The sequence below is a fragment of the Trematomus bernacchii genome, unplaced genomic scaffold (assembly GCF_902827165.1).
Source record: "Trematomus bernacchii unplaced genomic scaffold, fTreBer1.1, whole genome shotgun sequence".
Taxonomy (NCBI): Eukaryota; Metazoa; Chordata; class Actinopteri; order Perciformes; family Nototheniidae; genus Trematomus; species Trematomus bernacchii.
Genome location: NW_022987714.1, coordinates 12,054,413 through 12,075,059, shown reverse-complemented (window position 1 = coordinate 12,075,059; position 20,647 = coordinate 12,054,413). Strand labels below are relative to the sequence as shown.

Sequence of the window (20,647 nt, the reverse complement as noted above, 5' to 3'; positions counted from 1 at the left end):
ATTACACAAATGATTTGTTTGCAACTTATAGTTTTTTTTTTCTTTGAAATAAAATGTATTTTGCTTGACTCAGTTTATTTTTCTCTTAAACTCTTAGTTTTGCTTGATTCTGAGAAAGTGTTGCTTTATCTTTATGAAACAAAACTAATCCCATACCTTATCAGTGTTATTTTTTCAAAAATTGTAGGACCGTTCGTCACTAATGAGAGTGTTATTTTGAAAGGTATGACAGGAAGGTTGGTGCTGTACTTTCGCTAGCTTGTATCTCTCTCCAAAGCACACCGTGTGCTAGTGCTGCTGCCAGTGGTGCTGTGCCTCTTCAGCTGCTGCTGCTGGGTACTGTGTCGCATATATTCCTTCAACTTGTCGTTTGTCAGCACCTGTTTGCCTTTGGCCAAGGACGGTAAGAAATGGACTCCAGTTTGGTTGCATTTAAGTTAAATTTAAGTTTTTTGCATCACCAAAATAGCGCATAAAGCGTGTCACGTCAAGCTAGCTATAGCTTGCGTGTGTGCCGAGGTGTTTCGGGGAAAAGGAACGAAAACCCGGCTTTTTTTAAGTGTAACGGACTCTTATGTAATTTGTCCGGTAACGTTAGACAGTTCATTATTTAACGAGCAATGGCTGGTTCATGAAGTGAGCAAATATCTTGGCTATTATTTTGGGTCCATGCTGTCACTTTGAAAACATGATGGACAAACGTAAAGTATTTAGTTGTGTTATAATAATTCAACAAGTTATAATATTTGTATTTGCATATACATTGGTATAACTCCTCATTAGCCAGCAAGAGGTTTTATTTTGACAGTTGAATCCGGAAGTTGTAATTTTTTTATTTGTCAAACTTGACAATTTGGTCCGCATGGTGTCACCTCCCCTCTGGAGGACAATGTGAGCGTTTAAACTCAACCTTTCTTTAGTCGGTAAGGTTTTAAACGGTGGTTTAATATCCAGAAAACCACAGTAAACGTAACAGTATAGAATAGACCCATTTACATTGACTGGAAACATTTGTTCAGTAAAGGCTTTTGTTGAAGGTCTTTTCACGCCCCACTGTGCACCACGTGTGTTATGTAAGTGGACTGTGTCATGATGTATGTACAGTAACGTTATATAGCCTGCATGTGTGAGATAGGCATGTCTTAGTTCAATCGTCCTCTGTGTTATCAGTTATCAATTATGCAGGCAGCAAAAACGACATGACCAATTGAAGCTTAATCACCCCTTTGCCAGATGGGCAAGTGATGTCCACCTGGCACAAAGGGCATAGGATAATGTGCTATCATGCTATGATACACTTAGTAGGACATTTATAATCAGTCATCTACCTAACAGCTGTTTTACAATCCAACAACAGATGTCATCAGGACGTTTTTTCTGCACTGATCATGTTTTATTAATAGGTGCCAGATTTCACTGTGCAGCCTCAATCATGATTGTCTAAATAAAAAGTAAATGATCCTCCTCCTTGCTCCTTTTTCCCTCAGGTGAGACGTCGAGCTTTGACTGTAACAACGTATGTGCCTGAGAGTCTGACCCAAGTCTGTTCAATGGCTACCTCTTCTGCCTCCATCACTGCCACTGTGCCTGAGGGTTTCCACTATGAAACCAAGTACATTGTGCTCAACTATCTGGGAATGCTGCCTGTTAATAGATCACAGGCACGCAACACAGTTCAAGGTGAGAAGAAAGACTTTAGATTTGCGGCTAATTTGGTTCTTAAAGTAGTTTAGTGTGATTAAGGTATTGATTCAGTCTGAAAATGCAGAAATGCAATGTCCCCAAAAGACACACTTCTCATTACTGAAGTGTAGCTACTGCCAAGGTTGTGGACCTCTCCACAGTGTCTTCACTTGTGCAGTGTGTGCGCCACATATCTCAGGCAAACCTCACACTTGTGCAGTCACACAGCACACAAATAGAGTTGTGTGCACATGGCCAAAAAAGAATATTCAGGGTGTGTAGGCAGCTTGCCACCTGTTTTCTAGCTCCATTTAGCCTTCTGTGACACATTGTAAGAGACTTGTGTGTAATTTTAAAAAGACAGTTATGGAGTCCCCAGCGTTTTAGACAAGTATATGTCATGTGAGGTTCCCTGTAAGCTCATCTTCAACATTTCCAATATGGTGTCCAGAGATGCAAAGACTGGTTTGACTTTTATTGCAAGTTTGTGCCCCAGGCTTGCAGCATGCCTGTTTTTCATTTTGTAGCATGTGTGCTTAGCATACAAATGACACACAACAGAGTTTGAACAAATAGTTTTCATGTTTTTGTCTCGCATTTAGTACCAACTACATTGGTAGTTATTTTATAAATGTGTGAAGACTTTTTGAGACATTTTAATGAGGAAACAAATATGATGTATTCGAGAAAGAGAAACATCACGCCTAGAAATATAAGAAATGTTAGCATTTCATGCCATGCATGTCATTCCCTCTGCACAACCAAAAAAACGTTGTGTTATGTTAAAGAAAACCGTTGCGCCAAATGTTAAAAAGAACAAGTTTTCTTTAATTCTGGTCCCTTATTGTTGTGTGCGTGCTCAGAATGGGCGGAGGAAATCAGATGAGTGGCTGATCCCTGCTTTCTGCTTGACCCGGTCCAATTTCTGACAGCCTGTCATGTGGAATCACTGCAGGATAACTCGCACGCCATTGAACCAGAGCAGAATAGTTGGCCGGTTAGCTGTCTGGCTGAACGCTGAAACAGCACCGAGCCCAGGAAAAACCAACAGTGGCCCTCGGGGCGTTCCTATAGGGTGAGGGGACACAGAGAGAATAGAGAAGCGTTCTGCTGAGCGTCCTCTTCCTTCCTGTTAAAAAACAAACAAACACCAGTTTGTCATTTCAACAGTGAAAAACACATCAGTTAGCTTTTAAGAATGATACTTCAAGGTCATCGTGTTTCGTCCTCTATTGGCTGCTCGTCCCCAGTTTAGCTGTTCTTAAAGAGTTCCATGATAGTAGAAAGAACCAATGTCTTTGGGTTGAGTGTGTAATGCAGCAGTGTCACCCTTCTTTATCAAATGACTGCTGGATTTTCCCAAGCTAAATAGCTACATTCAGAATGTGTTTAGCGTGACTTAAAGTCATGGTCACACAGCAGCAGCCTTTGTGTCGGTTTCACCTCTCACATGGTACAACATTCCCCCAGCAGTGCAGACTGAATCATGTAAATAATTTACTTAAAAGCCCAATGTGTAGGAATATCGGTTTCAGTTTGTACACGCAACATTCAAAGTGAGCCTCTTTTCCCTGGTTAAACAAGGTTCAGTTATGACCTCAGATTCATTTGAGTTTGGAAACAAGATTTGCCCGCCTGGTTTTTCGCCCTAATATTTTAAATTCTTTCACAGCTGATAATTGAAAGGCGTAATTTATGTATGAGCAAAGTATTTACCTTGTTTTTTAAAGAATATCCAACTCATTGCTCCTTTTTAATATGATCTATGAATGTGACACAAGAACACCGGTATTGGTACATTATTGCACGTAAGCATGCAAACATTATTCCCCCCCTTATACATGCACTACTGCTGTGTTTGGCAAACTGTTTAGAGTCATGCCAAGTGTGCAGGCATCATTAACCTGTCCTTATGAGTCAAGCAAATAGATATACATCCCATTTATAATCAAATCCAATAATGTCAGTTATTTTACTTTAAATGTCTTATGTTAAAGGTGGGGTAGGTAAGTTTGAGAAACCGGCTCGAGATCGCTAGAATTTGAAAATACACAACCGGAGAAAATCTGCCACTTCCTTATAGAGCCCCTCCTCCAACACACACGAACGCGCACATGACCAATGAGGGCACGAGATAAGTTTGTGCACAGATGGAAGGCTGACGGGCAGGTAGGCCATCCAGTTATTTTAGCCGGGCCGGCTAAAATGATTGGTCGTGCTTTTTACAGTATTACGGCTTCCACAGATGACGTTTTTTTATGGATTTTTTGTCAAAGCACTTCATTGCTATCGGGATGTTAAGAGCATTCCATGGAATATAACAAAAAGTGTATCTCGAGCCGGTTTCTCAAACTTACCTACCCTACCTTTAATGTAAATATCTTTATATATATTTTTTATTTGAATTGCACATTTTTACTTTAACTCTTTAACTTTTCTTAATGGAAATATATTTGATGTAAATATTTGTATTTTACTTGTTTCTTTCTAAAATGAAGCCACTTTCACAAACCCAATCTCTTCTGGGATAAATCACGTATTTGATTCGGATTGATAGATTTGATAACATTTCAGATATAATACAGCTGCAGAAGAAAGCACAAAAGAGAATGAAATATTTCTAGTCAAGTGTATGTGGCTTTTAGTGTTTGTTTTAAATTATTTTTAAAGTGCTATATACTGTATCTTGTATAGAATTTAGGAATAGTGAGTCTGTGTGGCCTTTGGTTCATGTCATGTGTCTTTCTCTCTCAGGAGATGCTCTGATTGACAGCGAGAGTAGCACATTGACAGAAGGCCATGAAGAAGAGCTGAGACAACTGGAAGATGAAATCGCTGCCTGTAAGTGGACACTCACACTCCATGTTGTCTTTCCCTGTGCCATTCTTTGTTCATACCGTGTGTCTGCCTGTGTAGTGGAATCCAAAGTTCAATCTTTGTGAATGTAAAACATGAAATGTATGCATGGAGAGAGGACTTTGGTTTCTTTACATAACCACGGTTCGTGTGAGTCAGTCACTCACCCTTCCTTGTATATGTGTAGCAAGGACGAGGTGAGATATTTGATTGACAGATAGACACTCATTTACTACTCGGAGAACTGGAGTCACATTAGTAACCCAGACTTCAGACTAACCATCAGCGTATGTGTTGATGTGCATTTAATTTATGGAGCAAACCACCCGTTTTTTTGTTCCTGCAATGTGAATCATTTCTTTAAATGATCTGAGTCATCCTTCCCCTCTGTGTGGAGCAGCTTGTTCCACATCAGGCTTCGACCGGCACACATCGCTGGTGTTTAACCCGACCGTCCCAGAGACCTCCGTAGAGGACTGCCTCGCTGCCGTGGGAGACCGGGTGGCCGTAGACCTCGACACACACCTGGCAGCAGCCGTACACACACTCCTCGAAAGGTCAGTGGTCAACTCTTTGACTGTCATGATGGATTGTATAATATATACAAAAGTAGTGCAGATGAACAATGCTCCGAGATGATCACTGCCTGTCTTGACTGCTCGGAAATACTTAATCCAAGATATATATTTCATATAGAAACAGAATTGCTGGGTCGGTTCAGCAACTACACTGACACTTTCTTATCCAATAATTGCTCTTTTCCTCACTACACTTTATTCACACTATATTAATATTGTGTGGGATAAATGTGAATCTTAGTGTCAATATTCTTAACCTGTTGCTTAAAGGTGGGGTAGGTAAGTTTGAGAGACCGGCTCGAGATACACTTTTTGTTATATTCCATGGAATGCTCTTAACATCCCGATAGCAATGAATATCTTAAGTGCTTTGACAAAAAATCCATACAAAAATGTCATCTGTGGAAGCTGTAATACTGTAAAAAGCACGACCAATCATTTTAGCCGGCCCGGCTAAAATGACTGGATGGCCTACCTGCCTGTCAGCCTTCCATCTGTGCACAAACTTATCTTGTGCCCTCATTGGTCATGTGTGCGTTTGTGTGTGTTGGAGGAGGGGCTCTGTAAGGAAGTGGCAGATTTTTTCCGGCTGTGTATTTTCAAATTCTAGCGCACTCGAGCTGGTTTCTCCAAAATTACCTACCCCACCTTTTAAGGTAGTTTTCTTTTTAAATGAATGTTTGAACTTTAGCAGAGATTGGAAAAAACTTTATGTCATGAAACTGATTGAAAAGGTTTTGATTAATTTCTAAATGTACTGAGATTAACTCAATTACAAGCCGACAGTTGTTGCTTGATGTTATTGGCTTAACATATTCATACATAACACATTCACAATTATTTGAAACTTCATACAGATGATATAAATCCCAACAAACGTTTGCAAATTGTATGAATCCAAGTGAGTTGAAGATAAGTTGTTAACATGAGCAAGAGAGTTAATCTGCTGGTGCTTCTGTAGAGTCGCTGCGGGGCCAACACATAAGACTGTGGTTGTCCTGGGCACGTTTCTGCACAACTATTAATTTGCAATTTGGAAAATAATCTAATTGCATTATTTTGAGTGACAGGGAGGCTTTGGCTCAGTGTGCTGGACTTGGAATCAGGGGATAGCAAGTTCGAGTCCCACTGCAGTCAGCATGTGGTTGTGTCCTTGGGCAAGACACTTTGCTCCTGTGGGGATTGTCCACAGAACTGATTGTATGTTAGTCGCTTTGGATAAAAGCATCTAACAAATGACAAATGTTTTTAGCATTGCATACATTCCCGTTACAAGACAAACGCATGCAAATGACATAGAACATACAGTAACATAACAATACAATTTGAACCTGGAAGAAGGTGTGGTTTTTTTTCAATAGCTTTTGGAAGGTGAACAATAAAGTCAATTTAGGATCTTAAGTATTAGATGGCTTAACAATAACTCTTTTTATTCTAGGTACATTTAAATGTGTTCAACACTAAATGTATTCCTTACCAGAGATGATATCTGCGTGTGTTTCAGGCCTCTGGACTACGAAAGATTTAGAGATGCGACGCGGGATCTCTCGACATACACAGAGGGAGGCTGGAGCAAGGTGAGTCCCCCTGAGGTTTACGAATGTCTCTTAACTTTGTGTCTCTACAGCTTTGATTTCTTTATGGCCTCTCCCTTAAACTGCTACTCCTCTCTCCCAGGTGCTCGTCCCTTTTGTGCTGCTCCAGGCTCTACAAAGCGAGGGCGAATCACTGCAAACTCTCTCACAGCTGGGGGTGCGCTTCTTAGAGGAGGACGAAGCAGGCTACATCATGCAGCAGGGGGGATGGGTGAGTTTTAAAACACAATGGAGGAAAACCATTATATGCGTCACCTTTCTTTTAATACTTTGGCACCTGAAAGTGTTGTATTATGTGGAAACATAATTGCACTATATATATATGACATATAATTAAATGTACAGAACTCAAACTAGCCAGAGGAGGGCAGCAGTGAGCTAGCTGTACAGAGGTGGATGAAGTATTCAGATCCTTTACTTAAAGTGGACCTATCATGCTATATTGGAAAAATATATTGTAGGGCCATACCTATACAAAACATGTCTGTGACATTTTTTGCTTAAAATACCAAACAGATCCCCCATTGTAGCCATGCCTCATACTGCTCATACCCCTCTTTTGCAGCCCTGTTGCAAACAGGCTGTTTCTGCTTTAAATGGAATGTCTGCTGCTAGCCACGCCCCTTTGTAGCGTCACGCATTGTTCCCCTGCTAGAGAGAGATTTCTACCGGGAGAAGCTCAGCTAAACGCTGCGGTGATTAAATGCCACGTTATGCTCCTAACCACTTCAAGCTTTATTTTGGAAACAGTATGGAGCTCAAACCTTTCTCTCTCGCAGGGTTTACCACAAGGACATTACGTTACACATCATTCTCTCCAGTAGCCTACAGCGTTAGCTCCATGGTTAGCTCTGAGTGTTAGCATGCTTGCTAATGTAAACACACAGCATATTACTCCCAAAACACGCCGCGCATTGTTTCTGATACAGCACATAGCTTGACATGTTCTTTCTTAAGTGTTTACCGCTAGAACAGTGCCATTATATGTATTATATATATATATATATATATATATATCAACTTTACTCTAAGCCTCCAGCAGACATCCTGCTGAATACACAGCTGCGACTGTATACGGAGACGATAGGTTGGGACGTGTCACGTCGGCCGGATGTCGCCAATGACGTAATAGGAGCGGAAATTCTGGATCTGCTTGTTAGCACCCACCTTTTCTTTTTTTTTTTTTTTTTTAAGATGTGGGTAGGGAGGAAAAGAGAGGGTTTTGTTTTCTGACACTTTGTGAGTTCCCTGACACACCGGGGACACATATTTATGTATAAAAGACATCAAGAAGTGCATTTTGCATAATAGGTCCCCTTTAAGTTAATTACTAATACTCCAATGTAAAAATAGTACTGCATTATACAGCATTATTACATGGTTTAGTTGAATACTCGATTCTGATTGGTCAATTCAGAACACGTGACACGTTGTTAATCCAGAACAGACAGACCGCTGTCAAGGATTTATGACCGTTGTTAAGGACGCTCAAATCTGCAGAAAGAAGTCCGGTCGATTGAACTGTATACAGTTTGGCTGAAAAGCAAACTGCATGCAGTTTGCTTTTCGAACTGACAAGACAAGAGCGACAAGGAAACAGCGGAGAATTAACGGGCAGAAACCCTCCTTTTTACGCAGCGGTCCAGACATAGACATCAAACGGCGACACATATTCAGTTGCCAGTTACTTTTGCATTAGGGCAGGGATATCTAGATACTTTCCAAGGTTTGACATAATGAATTGTGCTACTTTTAAAGCAAGCCACGATGTTTTCAAATCTGTAATCAAAAAGCTCCTCAAAAACGCTATCGAAGCAGTTCCTGCCGTTGCTACGTTAGTTCAAACAGTAACAACGGACTATTTTTGTTAGCGGATGCATGTCAATTTAAATCAATACATACAACTATTTTTTAAATCAATAAAAGCATTTCAATTAATAGTGGGAGTCATATCATTACTTTGTTGAGAATGTGGCCATGTAATAAGCGGGATAATGTGCAGCGACTTGGTCATTATGGGGAAAAGAACACCTTCATGCCGATCTAGATCCCTCCGCTTCGCGTCGGGCTCCTGATCTGCCTGTCGGTGTTCTTTTACCCATAATGACCGCGTCGCTGCACATTATCCCTTACTTAAATGGTACTTAAGTAAGATGATCAGTATAATGTAAGCATGATCAGGAACATGTACTTTAAGTATTAGAAGTAAAAGTACTTGCAGGAAAAAAAACTATACATTTTAAAAATGAAAAGGACAACATCTTCACATTTTAAAAGCTGAAAGTGTAAAATATTTTTGAATGAACACATGAATCAAACAATGAGTAAAACAAATGGTCAACCCACTCATTGTTTGTGTTGTATTTTGGATATTTTATCTACATCAAAACATCTTATTTTAAAAGTTCTTTACAAGGTTAAAAAAAAAAGTCTGAATTTATAAAGAAAGTAGTAACATAGATGGAGTAGAAAAGTAAAACTAACTATTTCCCTTCCAATCGTGGTGGAATGGAAGTATAAAGTGGCACTTAAAGAAAATACTCAAGTAAAGTTCACGTACAGCAAACTTACCTCAGTAGAGTACTTGAGTAAATGTACTTAGAAGAGGCGCCGGTGATGTTCAGTGTGTCGGAACAAGCAGCGACACACACTGATGTTTTCACATTTTGCTTATTTATTCTCTCGACACAGCGCTTTAAGCCCCCATCATGAAATTTAAAACTATAATCTATCTTTTTCTCGGGTCAGAATTATTATATAAGCAGGCTAAGATATGTTACCATGGTGAGGATATGGAAGGCACATTTTTGATCTTGGAGTCATCCTTTACACGCTGGCAATGATCCTACACTTTAGACCTAATGCCGGACATCATTTAATGAATGACCAACTACTAACTAAGACTTTTTTGGTCGACTAACGTTTAGTTGACTGTAAGGGGCAGCTCTACACGTTGCCAAACATGATTAAAATGTACATCACATGTAAAAAGTATGCTCGTAATCAACATAAAGAAAATATGTAGTTTAATCTGTACAATTTATTTTGCTAGTGTAATACAAACAATTACAAAACCAGCAGTCACTGTTCTCCTTTTGTGGTTATTCACAACTTTACCATCTATCTATTGACCTAAAGTCACAGTTTAGATCCAAAAACTGTATTTCTATTATATATTATGTTGCTTGTTCTTATAAGGAGAGATTAAATATGTGCATATTTCTGAAGGTGTATTTAACTCTGCTCATGGTGCTGAACAGTCTGTGATATGACCTCAGGTGAGAAGGCCCTCATATAAAGTATCTCCAGTGTGCTGTTAACTCGTGCAAATGAATGGAAAGCAGGAATGTTTTTATATCATCATACACATGCAACTATTTCAGCTACAACATGTTTTAGATTAATCGTACAGAGGATTTCCAATGTTGTAATAAGTGGAGCACTGCGTCACAGATGGCTCCCTATGAAGGTCAGACTGATGACGGGGTCACGTGACTCGACGCGTTAACCACCGCTCCGGTCGCCATTACCTCACCGTGATGATGCTCTGCCCAGTTTTGTGCAATGTAACTTGAACAATAATGCTCTGGTTCCAAACAAAGCGCCATTCTTGTTACGTCACAGGAGGGGGGATCAACGGATGATCGGTGGCAGGATCAGGGATGGAGAGAGAGGAGGAGAGAGCGAGAGAGGGATTGCATTAGGAGAGTGGCGATGGGAGGGGAGGGAATAGGAAAGAGGGAGGGGTGAGAGATGAGGGTGGGCATAGTGAGAGCAAAGTGAAATCTCCATTAGTTTGACAGCCGCCTGCATGCACACTTCTGTTTCGCCACTCCATCGCTAGGACTGCGCTGTTTGACCCAGGCTTTCTGAGACTCCACATTGAGGTAGGATGTTACACTGGTGACGAGGAAGCAGCTACAGAGTGAGCTCATTGGTCTGGATGTATGCGTCCTTGTGAAAGAGTGACCGTGCAGCAGTGACAAACTCTTTTCCGCTATATATGTCTCTCCTATCTTGCTATATTTCACAATGCATGCATGCAAAAAGCGTATGGCTTATTTGTTCTTTTAAATTGTAGCACAATATTCCATTAAATGTCGAGTTGTAGTGCGAAAAAAACAAACAAATGCTAATGGATACTAAACAAGGAACATCAAGTACTTTCGTATAAGAGAACAGAAGATGGAGCGCATGAACATGATTTCGTTTTGCGACATTTTTCAGGTCTTAAACGCACATGTTAGTATGGGTCACTTTCCTGTGAAGTCGCTAGGTCTGGGGGCCTCCTGCAATTCCTTTTGTTAGATGCATTAGAATACAATAAGGATTATTATGACCCTAATGTGGTGTACACTTCATTTGGCAGGAACAAAAAACCAGCAGCCCTCAGACAGTGCACAGCCGGGGGAGGGGGATGAGGGATGAGGGGGAGTAGGACATGATTGGGGGGTCAAGGGGGAAGGGGCTGAGAAAAAGAAAATGGCCTACATGATGATGGTGGACATTGTGAAAAAGAGGGGTTACAGTACACATTTTTAACTGGAGAGCAGAATTAGGTGGTTGTAGTGTCTGAACACCAAACGTCCTCTCTTGGATGTCTCTATGATTTTGTCTCCCGTCTGTCTGTCCTTGTTGTGGTCTCTTCTTTCGGAGGAATTAGACAATTGTCCTTCAGAGTCTGACACTGAAAACTGCTTGGTGGGACAACAGTCATTTCATATTACTGTCCTTGTGAGCGTGATGTAATTTGACTCCTGAGGTTTAAAAGTGGCACACCAACATTTACACCTCACCTCTTAGCAAAGAGAAAGGGATGATGGAGTCATACATCATGTTTTTACTGCATATTTGGTCATAAACTGATAGGCAAAGCAGCATATCTTCAAAGGTAATAAAGCAACGTTAACAGGCCCTCTGTGTTATTCTGGCAATAGCTGCTGCCTGAAAGCAGGGAAGTTGCAGTGATGATTCTTTTATTTATTTCAGTCATTTATCTAATTATTTTCACTATTTGCATAAACAGAAGACAGAATACACAAACAACGAAGGTAAGAAAAGACAATAGTGATAGCGATGGAGTCAAATATAATACAAAATGTTAAGGAATAGATAATAAAAAAAAACATTAACTATGTTCACTGCACATATGGTTATGGATTCTGTCATGTTTTCAGAAAAAATGTATTTGTTTTTTAAGTTTATGTACACTTTATTGTAATATTCAGGTCATTTTTAACAATTTGAGTGTTGGCTTTGTTGGTTTTAGTTGAGCAAGATGCATTTTGGTGATGATGATTTTAAGATAAGGTGCTTTAAGGGCACGTCACTGTGCAGCCACACTAGTGCTCCCCCATGTTATGTAACCACCCTCTCGCCAGCTCTGAGGTGGGGTATGTGCATCACTGTGAGTGCCTGAGCACACTGAGGAAGCCCCCAAAAATAACTCTCATAATAATCCTTTCAAAAACATCCTCACCAGGGACTGGCCCACTTGTAGCTCTCTTAATAACTTGTACAGCAGCAGCGTCATGGCCGACGGCCAGCGCTCAAACAGGGCACCCATCCATCCTCTCCGTCCCTCCGTATATCCATCAGTCTCACTGCTGCCACAACACTAATGATGACGCGGCAAAAACCAATATTTACTGATGCAGACAGTGTGGCTACACATAACAGCAGTTTGCCCATGGCTGTTGCAAAGATGCAATAAAATCATTCTGTCCTAAAGTTCTCTTTTGTATCCAACACAAGCTGACATTGTGTGTTGCTTAGAATAAGGATGGAGGATTTTATTGCGCATTGTGATTACAAATAAATAAAGTAATCGGTTTCCTTGATTAAGGTGAATAGCTCTACATGAGTGACTTTGAAAAGCTATGTAGCTCCCTAACATGATATGCAAACAGCAAATCTAGCCTGCTTTAAAAAAAAAAAAATCTGTAAAAAAGAAACTCAGTGTTTGTATTTTTGTAATCCTATTCATATTTACATTGTTGATAGTTTTTTGTAGATGTGTCCTATCTGCAATACGAATATTTATGCCTTAACAAAAGAAAAAAGTATTTGCTTAACCATTGTGGAGTCAAAAGCTATTGTTGAAAGAAGATCATTTTAATAAATACTGTGTTAGTAGCATTTTTATTTGTGGATGAAATAGTGACATTGGCTCAGGGTCAAATGGGACTGGCCATAGCCTGCATAGCCTTTCTGGGTGACATTAAATGAACAATGAGATGCTGATGAGCAGTCCCTCTCAGTCGGCTGCTGTGTGACCTCTCACAGCTCTTGTCCGTTAAGACATGACATAATCCTTGTAAATTTGAAGAGCATGTGTAAGCCTGGGAACTTTTCATGAAAATTAACCCAAACTAGAAACGCAATGGTTTGCATTATCATAAAAAATCTGTTAAAAACGTTTGCCGTCTTGTGGTTTCGAATTTTGTATGGAAGTGTGCCTTTTGTAACATCTAATGTTTGGATTTGCAAGTGGATGCTGCATGTTGACGGTATGTGGCAGTCACTTGGCAATGTAGCAAGCACTCGTAAGTGTGTCGCAAAAAGGCAGTTGGTTTCCTTTCCAAACATCTGTGTTTTCCAAGAAAGCTTCAGTTTTAAATGATCTTTCGGGCAGATGAGCAAGAACAAAAGGGTAAAGCAGGGACAGGTAGGCTGTACCCAGCAGGAATGTGAACTTGTTTTATATAGCTTGTGTTTTCCTTGAGGCGTGGGTGGAGATGTGTGAAACACACCTATCAACAGTATCACACCTTAAGTGTGTTTCCAAGTTTCAGTCCGCTTCAACATAGCAACGTGGAGCATTAAATCAAGACAGTGGATTGTCTCATCAGGTGCATCTTTTTCGGTATTTATGCTTTTCTAAATTATTTACGCTGATTTTTAAAGTGGTTTTCAGGAGTATTTGTTGTTAAGGAACTTGGATTGTCTTTCACATACATTTTTAACGAAGATCAGAACCTAACTGCATAAAACTTGAAGTAAGAAATGGTTTATCGTTTGTGCTTGTGCTCTACGGGTTGGGACTGTATATATACATAGGTTGGGAAACTGTTGTATTTTTTACTGACGATATTGTTGTATTTTTTACTGACGATATTATTTTCATTGTGTTACTCAATTCTAACCTGATTTAAGGGGTTAATGTCAGTTTAAGTATTATATCACTGATTCATGACAGAAATTTAGGACCATAAATACAGGAGAAGGATTGGTGAGTAAGTCTTCCTGAATACCACCAGTGACGTTTAGCTGTGGATTTGATACCACATGGCATCCCTGTCCTGTTCTGTCCGGCTGATGGCTGTAACCTGAGAGTGAAGCTTTTGTGCAACACTCTCGCTCTCCCACATGCAAATCAGCTTATGGAGGAAGCAAATGTTGGATAACGGTGGAGTGCTGATAGATTTAATCTCTACCCTGCCTCCCTGGATGCAGCTGCCTTTGCATTGGCCCAGTGTCCTTGTAAGGAAAGTAACCTTCACAGCCTGACCATGTCCTTTAAAAATCATCTCTGCATAGGTCAGCGTTTTTTAAAGTGTGGGGCGCAGAGATGTGATAGGTGGGTCGCGAATGGACGCAATGAACGGGAGATTATTATTATTATTATTTAATTTTTTTAAATACATTTTTTGGACCTCAGGCCGGAATCGAACCTGGGTCCTCGCAGGCGGTAGTGGACTTTCACAGCGCTACCGGCGCAGCGGCGCTGTGAAAGTCCACGGCCCACCAATGCCAGAGCCAGCGGCCCACCGGGAAAAGTCCTGAATCTCCTGATGGCCAATCCAAGCCTGCTCACACACACACAACTGAAACCAAAATCATTTACAGACATATGTAAAAATCTTTCATACACACATGTGAAACGCTCTCTCACACACACACACAACAGCGTTGCAGTCGGGAAGAAAAGCAATGTGGAGCGGCACCTCACCACCTCACATTTCATAAATGTTGTATGTGACGAGACTACGGATGGAAATGAGCTCAAAGCTCAAATCCGGCTCATTTACATTTGAAAGCATTATTTTGTTTAAAATGTTCATTAATGTGCACTGTCCCGATTCAAATAAACGATTCAATGAAAAAACCACTTCATAAGGAGTTTAACCGTGACACTTTTCGAAATCCCGTTTGTGTCCCCCCACTTTACAAATAGCCTATGTTTATTATTATATAATTTATCAAGCCATCATCGCCACGGAGGAGCACACAGCCTCTGTGAGCGAGCGAGACACAGAGAGAGAGAGCTAGAAAGAGCACACCTTTATCTATTTAAAGGAGACCTATCATGCAAAATGCACTTTTGTACGTCTTTTATACATGAATATGTGTCCCCGGTGTGTCAGGGAACTCACCAAGTGTCAGAAAACACAACCCTCTCTCTTTTCCTCCATACCCAAATCTCTAAAAACGGGGCTGCAACGGAGCTGATACAGATTGATCCAGATTTGAAATTGTTCTGACGTCAGAAACAGGGAGCTCCGCCTATATGGGCAACTCTCCACCTATCAGGGGAATGGGGGGTTGGGCCACGGCCATTGCCGCTCGAAAGCGCTGGAGACGCTGTAGTACATATGCCAGGCCTGTAAGTGGCGCTGTAGTCTGCCACACAAGCAGCGAAGAAGACTTCTCACACAATCAGCCCTTGCAAAAACAGGGCTGGAAAGAGCAAATAGAGCGAAATGAGGCATGGCTAAAATGCATGATCTGTTTGGTATTTTGAAAAAAAAACTTCACAGGCATGTTTTATATAGGTATGGCCCTACAATATATATTATTCAAATATAGCATGATAGGTCCACTATAGCCTAGTTGTAAAAAATAAAGTAAGAAATCATTCCAATGTGTACTATAGGACAGTAAAAAAAAAAAACGGTTTAAAAGGGGAGTGATTAGTCAAATATGCATAAATAAAAAGAAAGAATGCTAACTAGGTAACATAAGATAAGAATAAACAAGTTTGAATGATTTGTTATTGGTTGTGATCATATTCTAAAGAGCTGTATCCATAAATTCATTTTGTGCTCAACGTGCACCAGATTGATGCAAAAAATCTTCACGGGGGTGCATGCCCCCGGACCCCCCTAGAGGATGTGAGGTCCACCCCCAAATAAAGCAGGTTAAAATAATTAAATTGAATACATTTTATTTTAGTAAACACTGAAAACTGGTCCCACAGACCCAAACAGCACACAAAGGTTAAAGGTAAGCATATCATAATGTTAAAATGTGCTAAATATATACACTGCAAAAAACCAAAAAGAGGAGTAAAAGTAGCTCACGACTTGTTTTATTTTTTGAAAGTAGCTCTCATCCTAAAAAAGGTTGGAGACCCCTGTTATAGAACGATACATTTGACAATTTTAAGCTTGGCCCACCATTTTATTGGAGCGATGAGGAACAGGTGGGGCTTGTTCAAATGACAGAAAAAGTTTGAGAACCACTGGCATAGGTCAATAATGGTTTGCATACTGTGTGCTGTCTTGGAAGTTAAACGTTGTGTGAATCACATGCAGATTGGGACAGGAACATAATAACCCCCTCACGTTCTCAGGTGAGACATTGTTGCCTTCTCTGCTGTCAGAACCTTTCTGTCTGCTGCACCCACACACGCCTTTACGCCCTCCTCTGTTTGAATCTTGACCATTCAAGTCACACCTTATGTGACATGTGACATGCAACAGAGAAGCTTGCTTACGACCGATCCAAAATGTAGTTTCAACCCAGTTTCTTTCCTGTTAAACCAGATTATTGATTTTTTTGTTGTCTGTGCCAATTTGTATTTCTAATTGGTATTGGATAGATTGCCATGAAACTATGTTGAGATGTTCCCCAGAGGATGAATCCTACAGACTTTAATGATCCCCTTCAATTCCTTTTATTAAAGTATTTAACAAATATTGGAAGGATATTTGTGAAATTCGTTCATAAGATAAACTAACCTTTTGGTGATAACCTTTTATGCCGTGCCATCATCAGATCAATGATTTATTGCGTCCAATACTGTTTTTTTGACCAAATACATAAGTTAAACTAATGGTATTCCCTTAAGCTTTACAGTAGCTATCGTTTGTGTTTAGAAAAGCAAATGTTAGCATGCTAAATATTATAGCTGCTTAACACTAGCATGTTTTCAATGTCACTTTGAGCATGTTAGCATGCTGAAGTTAGCATTTAGCTCAAAGTACTGCTGGGCTAGAGTACATCCTCACAAAGCTGCTAGCATGACTCTTAGCCTTGTTGGTGTAGCATTAAGTAGGATAGCTGGATTAAAAATAAAGTCATGATTTGTGTGCAGTGCGTTTTATCAGATTGTTCTGACATAACATGGGCTGCCCTTTTGTGATGTAAGAAGAGAGATGTTAACGTTCCCAAGTCCAAAATGAGGACCGGTTTAAACCTGGCCTCGCAGGGCTGTGTGTGGGCGGTGTTGCTGGACAATGAGAGGATACAATCGAGTGTAGCAAACTGCCATTCACACCACGTCTTCTTTATTCACTCAGCGTTTTCACACATATGCCCTCCAGTGAGCGTGCATCCTGCTCTCATTGTAAACACTCGCTGGCCTACATACTGTAAATTCTGCATCACGTCCCTGCACACTCAGCAAAGTGGAAAGATATGTCTGGTACGGTCACTCTCATGCTACAATATTCTTTAGGTAATATTCTGACTTGATAAAAACAGTTTTTGACCTTCAAAGTCAAACCTGTATTTACTTCTACCGTTTGATTCCTTTAATATATTTTGCTTCAGTAAGTCGACCTCTGTGTTAGTCAATCATTCCCAAATGATCATATGATTATGGATGTTATATAATGGGAGAGCTTTACAGAGGGCTCCAGATGTATTGCTGATACATATCTGCAATCCACTAGGTGGCATACAAGGGCAATTTAAGCTATAAAGCAGTGTCAGTTGAAAAGTGACATTAGTTTGACTTAGTTTATGATTCTAAAGTAGCATCATGGTGAAAAAATCCTCTGCCATGTTGCATTATACAGATTATCACATTTAACTTTTCCATCTATTACTCAAAATTCTTAAAAAAAATATGATGTTGACATCCTCTCTGTCTCTGTCTATCCCAGGGTGAAGTATTCAGCCTCGAGTCAGAGGACGAGCGAGGTGTGATCATCGCTGAAGACAGCAACGACATTTACATCCTCTCCGGGGACCAGCACCCTGACCATCTGAGCCCCCCCTCCTCGCTGCTCTGCACCGGAGAGATCAGCAGCGGGCAGAGCTCGTGGCAGACGGAAAGCTTACCCGCGTCTCTGGCCGGCCACGAGTCCTGGGCACAGGTCAGCGCCATGGACCCCGAAGACGTGAAGAGCCTGGACAGCAACGAGGGCGCGGCGGCTCTGGCCGAGGAGCGCAGCGAGAACAACTCGTCGAACTCGGACATTGTCCACGTGGAGCGCGAGGACGCCGAGCTGCTGGAGGAAGGCGGGGACGTGGCAGCGATAGACGAGAGCATGATGAGCATCCTGGGCACGGAGAGCGACATGGCCGAGCTCCGGGAGGAGTTCAGGGGCCAGACCCCCCCCGTCACAGAGTCGGCCGACAGTGACTCCGGGGCCCCAGCCTCTCTGCTCTCATTAGAGGAGCCGGTTGTCATAGAGACACCTGCAAGTTTGTCCGCAGAGCCTTCCATCATCTCCTTAGAACCTGAGCTGCCTCCCCCTGTCACTGAAGCTCCCCCTCCCTCTGAGCCAGAAGCACCTTTATCTGTTCCTGAACCAGAACCTGAGCCAGAACCAGAAGCTGCCCCAGTGCCTGCTGAGGTGGCCCCCCCATCTCCAGCCAAGGAAACCCCGTTAGCACAAGCGGAGCACGAAGCAGAGCCGGAGCCCGTCGCTGAGCCCGTCGCTGAGCCCGTCGCTGAGCCCCTGGTCCTGGAGGATGCAGTGGCCCCTGTAGAAACCCCAGAGCAGCCGGAGCCCAAAGCAGAGCCAGAAGCAGAGCTCTCGCCGCTGCTGTACGGCGGCGCTGCGCTGGTGCTCGCTGCTGCCGTGGCCTACAGCTTCATCAGCTACAGGAGGAAGTAGCACATCTCAGGGGAGGAGAATGAAATTACAAGATAAGGAAAAATAAATGTATTAGTACACACATGGTGGGACTCTTCTCGCCAAGTGTGTTGGATGTATTAAATGCGTTTTTTTTGAAGGTTTAAGATCTGTGAAAATGACCCCCAGCAACAAAAGAAAACATCTCATCTGCAACCGTACTACTGGGAGTCCTGCTCCACAAACACAGCAGGAGGACACAATGCACTCCACTGTTCTCCTATTTCTTTTTTCTCTCTTTATTCCTTTTTGGTTATCTTCCAACTGTGTGTTGAAATTCTCCAGCCTTTTATAGCCACAGATTGGAAAGTTTGTGAAATTTGATCCCTCTTCTGCTAGTTTCTGTTTCTGTTTAGTCTGTGGCTCTTTCTTTGGAACCACTTGAGTCAGTGTACCTACTGAAAATCCACTGACAACGCTTCCTTGATGAAACCACAAACATTTCCTGTTTTTCTGTGGGACTAAAGGTTTTCCGGCTTTCTCCCTTTCTATGCAACAAAACAGCACTTACTAATATCTCCCCCCATTGTCTGTGATTCTGATTCTTTCTCTCATTCACACATAACAAATGTATGACCTATGGAGGAAACCAGTTATTTGATTTTATGTGTCAGTTTCACACACAGAACAGGCGCATTAGGTTACAACTATTTTTCCTCTTTACATTCTGCATAACGTATTTGTATGACTTCACAGCATGTTTTAATTTGTGTGTATTCAAACATTAAACATTTTTGCCCTAGAATTGATGAACGTATGGAACTGATGCATCCAGCCTGTTGCATGTTCCGCCGTCATTCTTTTGCCATCATTCGTATGCAAATTTGAATATACTGTGAAGATCCAAAAAAAACTTGAAAACAGCAAGTAATCTTAGTTCTTATTGTATTTCTACAGTAAGGGGTCATCTAGTACTTTCTAAAGATACCCCAGTCCTCGTGTGAACTGCACCTCATTCTGTTAGCATTCGCTAAAAAAGAAAATGTCAGCTACTGTAGTACATAGATTCCGTCATCCAATCATTTAAATCGATTTCATGATTGAATTTGCTGAATGGGCTACCACACTTCCTTAGACAAAAAAACTACATTTTCTCTGCAGTTTTTTTTTCCTTCTTTACTTTCTCCGACCCCTTTTAGTCCTGTGTTCTTTACTATTACTGCTCATGATGTAACTCGCTTATGCCACAACTTTTATTCACAATTGCATCTGTACCAGTGACTGTTTGCCCTGTTGGGAATGTACCATTCCCACACCCTCCCTGTGTAGAAAATGAGGTATTAAAACAAGGGGGTCCTTCAACAACACTCTAACCAGCAGTCTTTGTATGGTTTTATATTTGCATAAAGAATGCTGTGATAAAGATTTGTTTTGGAAGTCAAATTCAACCTCTTGTGTTACAAGATGTTTTTGCCATAATAACCAGCTAAGGAGAGTTTTTAAACAAAATGTGAACTGTTAGAGGGGAATGTCCCCGGACCCCTCCCCCATAGTCTGTGTAGAGTCAATGAGTTATCTTGCACTTTGAGAACTTGTGTCATTGAGTTGTGCAGTATCACATGATTTTGGGGATATTATGGTAAGTTGTATCACTGAGAGCTTTTAAAAGGCTGCAAAAACATGGTGCACAACAGATACCATCTTCTATGAAAGGATGTATCCCTGTAAGTCAGTCAGTGGTAACCTTAGTAATACTGATGGACTGAAGGAAACTGTTAAAGTGCAGAGCAAGATGGATGTCCAACACTTTGTACCTTCAGTTTCCTGCAATACACGGATATGAAAATAATAAAACAAAACATTTGAAAACCTATATGTTGTTTGGATTGAATGCTGTGTTGATTAA

The 20,647-nt window shown here is 41.1% G+C and overlaps 1 protein-coding gene across 2 annotated transcripts; it reads left to right on the top strand.

Moving 5' to 3' along the window:
- Positions 1-231: 231 nt before the first annotated feature.
- bcl2l13 (BCL2 like 13) lies at positions 232-20,614 on the top strand. 2 transcript variants are annotated; one of them, XM_034141477.1, is made up of 7 exons: positions 232-403; positions 1,488-1,680; positions 4,438-4,524; positions 4,940-5,096; positions 6,622-6,694; positions 6,795-6,923; positions 17,824-20,614. In XM_034141477.1, the coding sequence occupies exons 2-7, from the start codon at positions 1,551-1,553 to the stop codon at positions 18,781-18,783; spliced, it is 1,536 nt and encodes a 511-aa protein (XP_033997368.1). In that variant the 5' UTR covers positions 232-403; positions 1,488-1,550; the 3' UTR covers positions 18,784-20,614. The 2 variants fall into 2 exon arrangements, with proteins under 2 accessions (XP_033997368.1, XP_033997369.1); XM_034141478.1 differs by lacking the exon at positions 232-403 and adding an exon at positions 925-1,073.
- Positions 20,615-20,647: the final 33 nt, after the last annotated feature.

Coding starts and splice junctions, on each gene's coding strand:
- bcl2l13 (XM_034141477.1), top strand. CDS start 1,551: ATGGCTACCTCTTCTGCCTCCATCACTGCCACTGTGCCTGAGGGTTTC. Junction 1,681..4,437: donor GGCACGCAACACAGTTCAAG/GTGAGAAGAAAG, acceptor TTTCTCTCTCAG/GAGATGCTCTGATTGACAGC. Junction 5,097..6,621: donor GTACACACACTCCTCGAAAG/GTCAGTGGTCAA, acceptor CGTGTGTTTCAG/GCCTCTGGACTACGAAAGAT.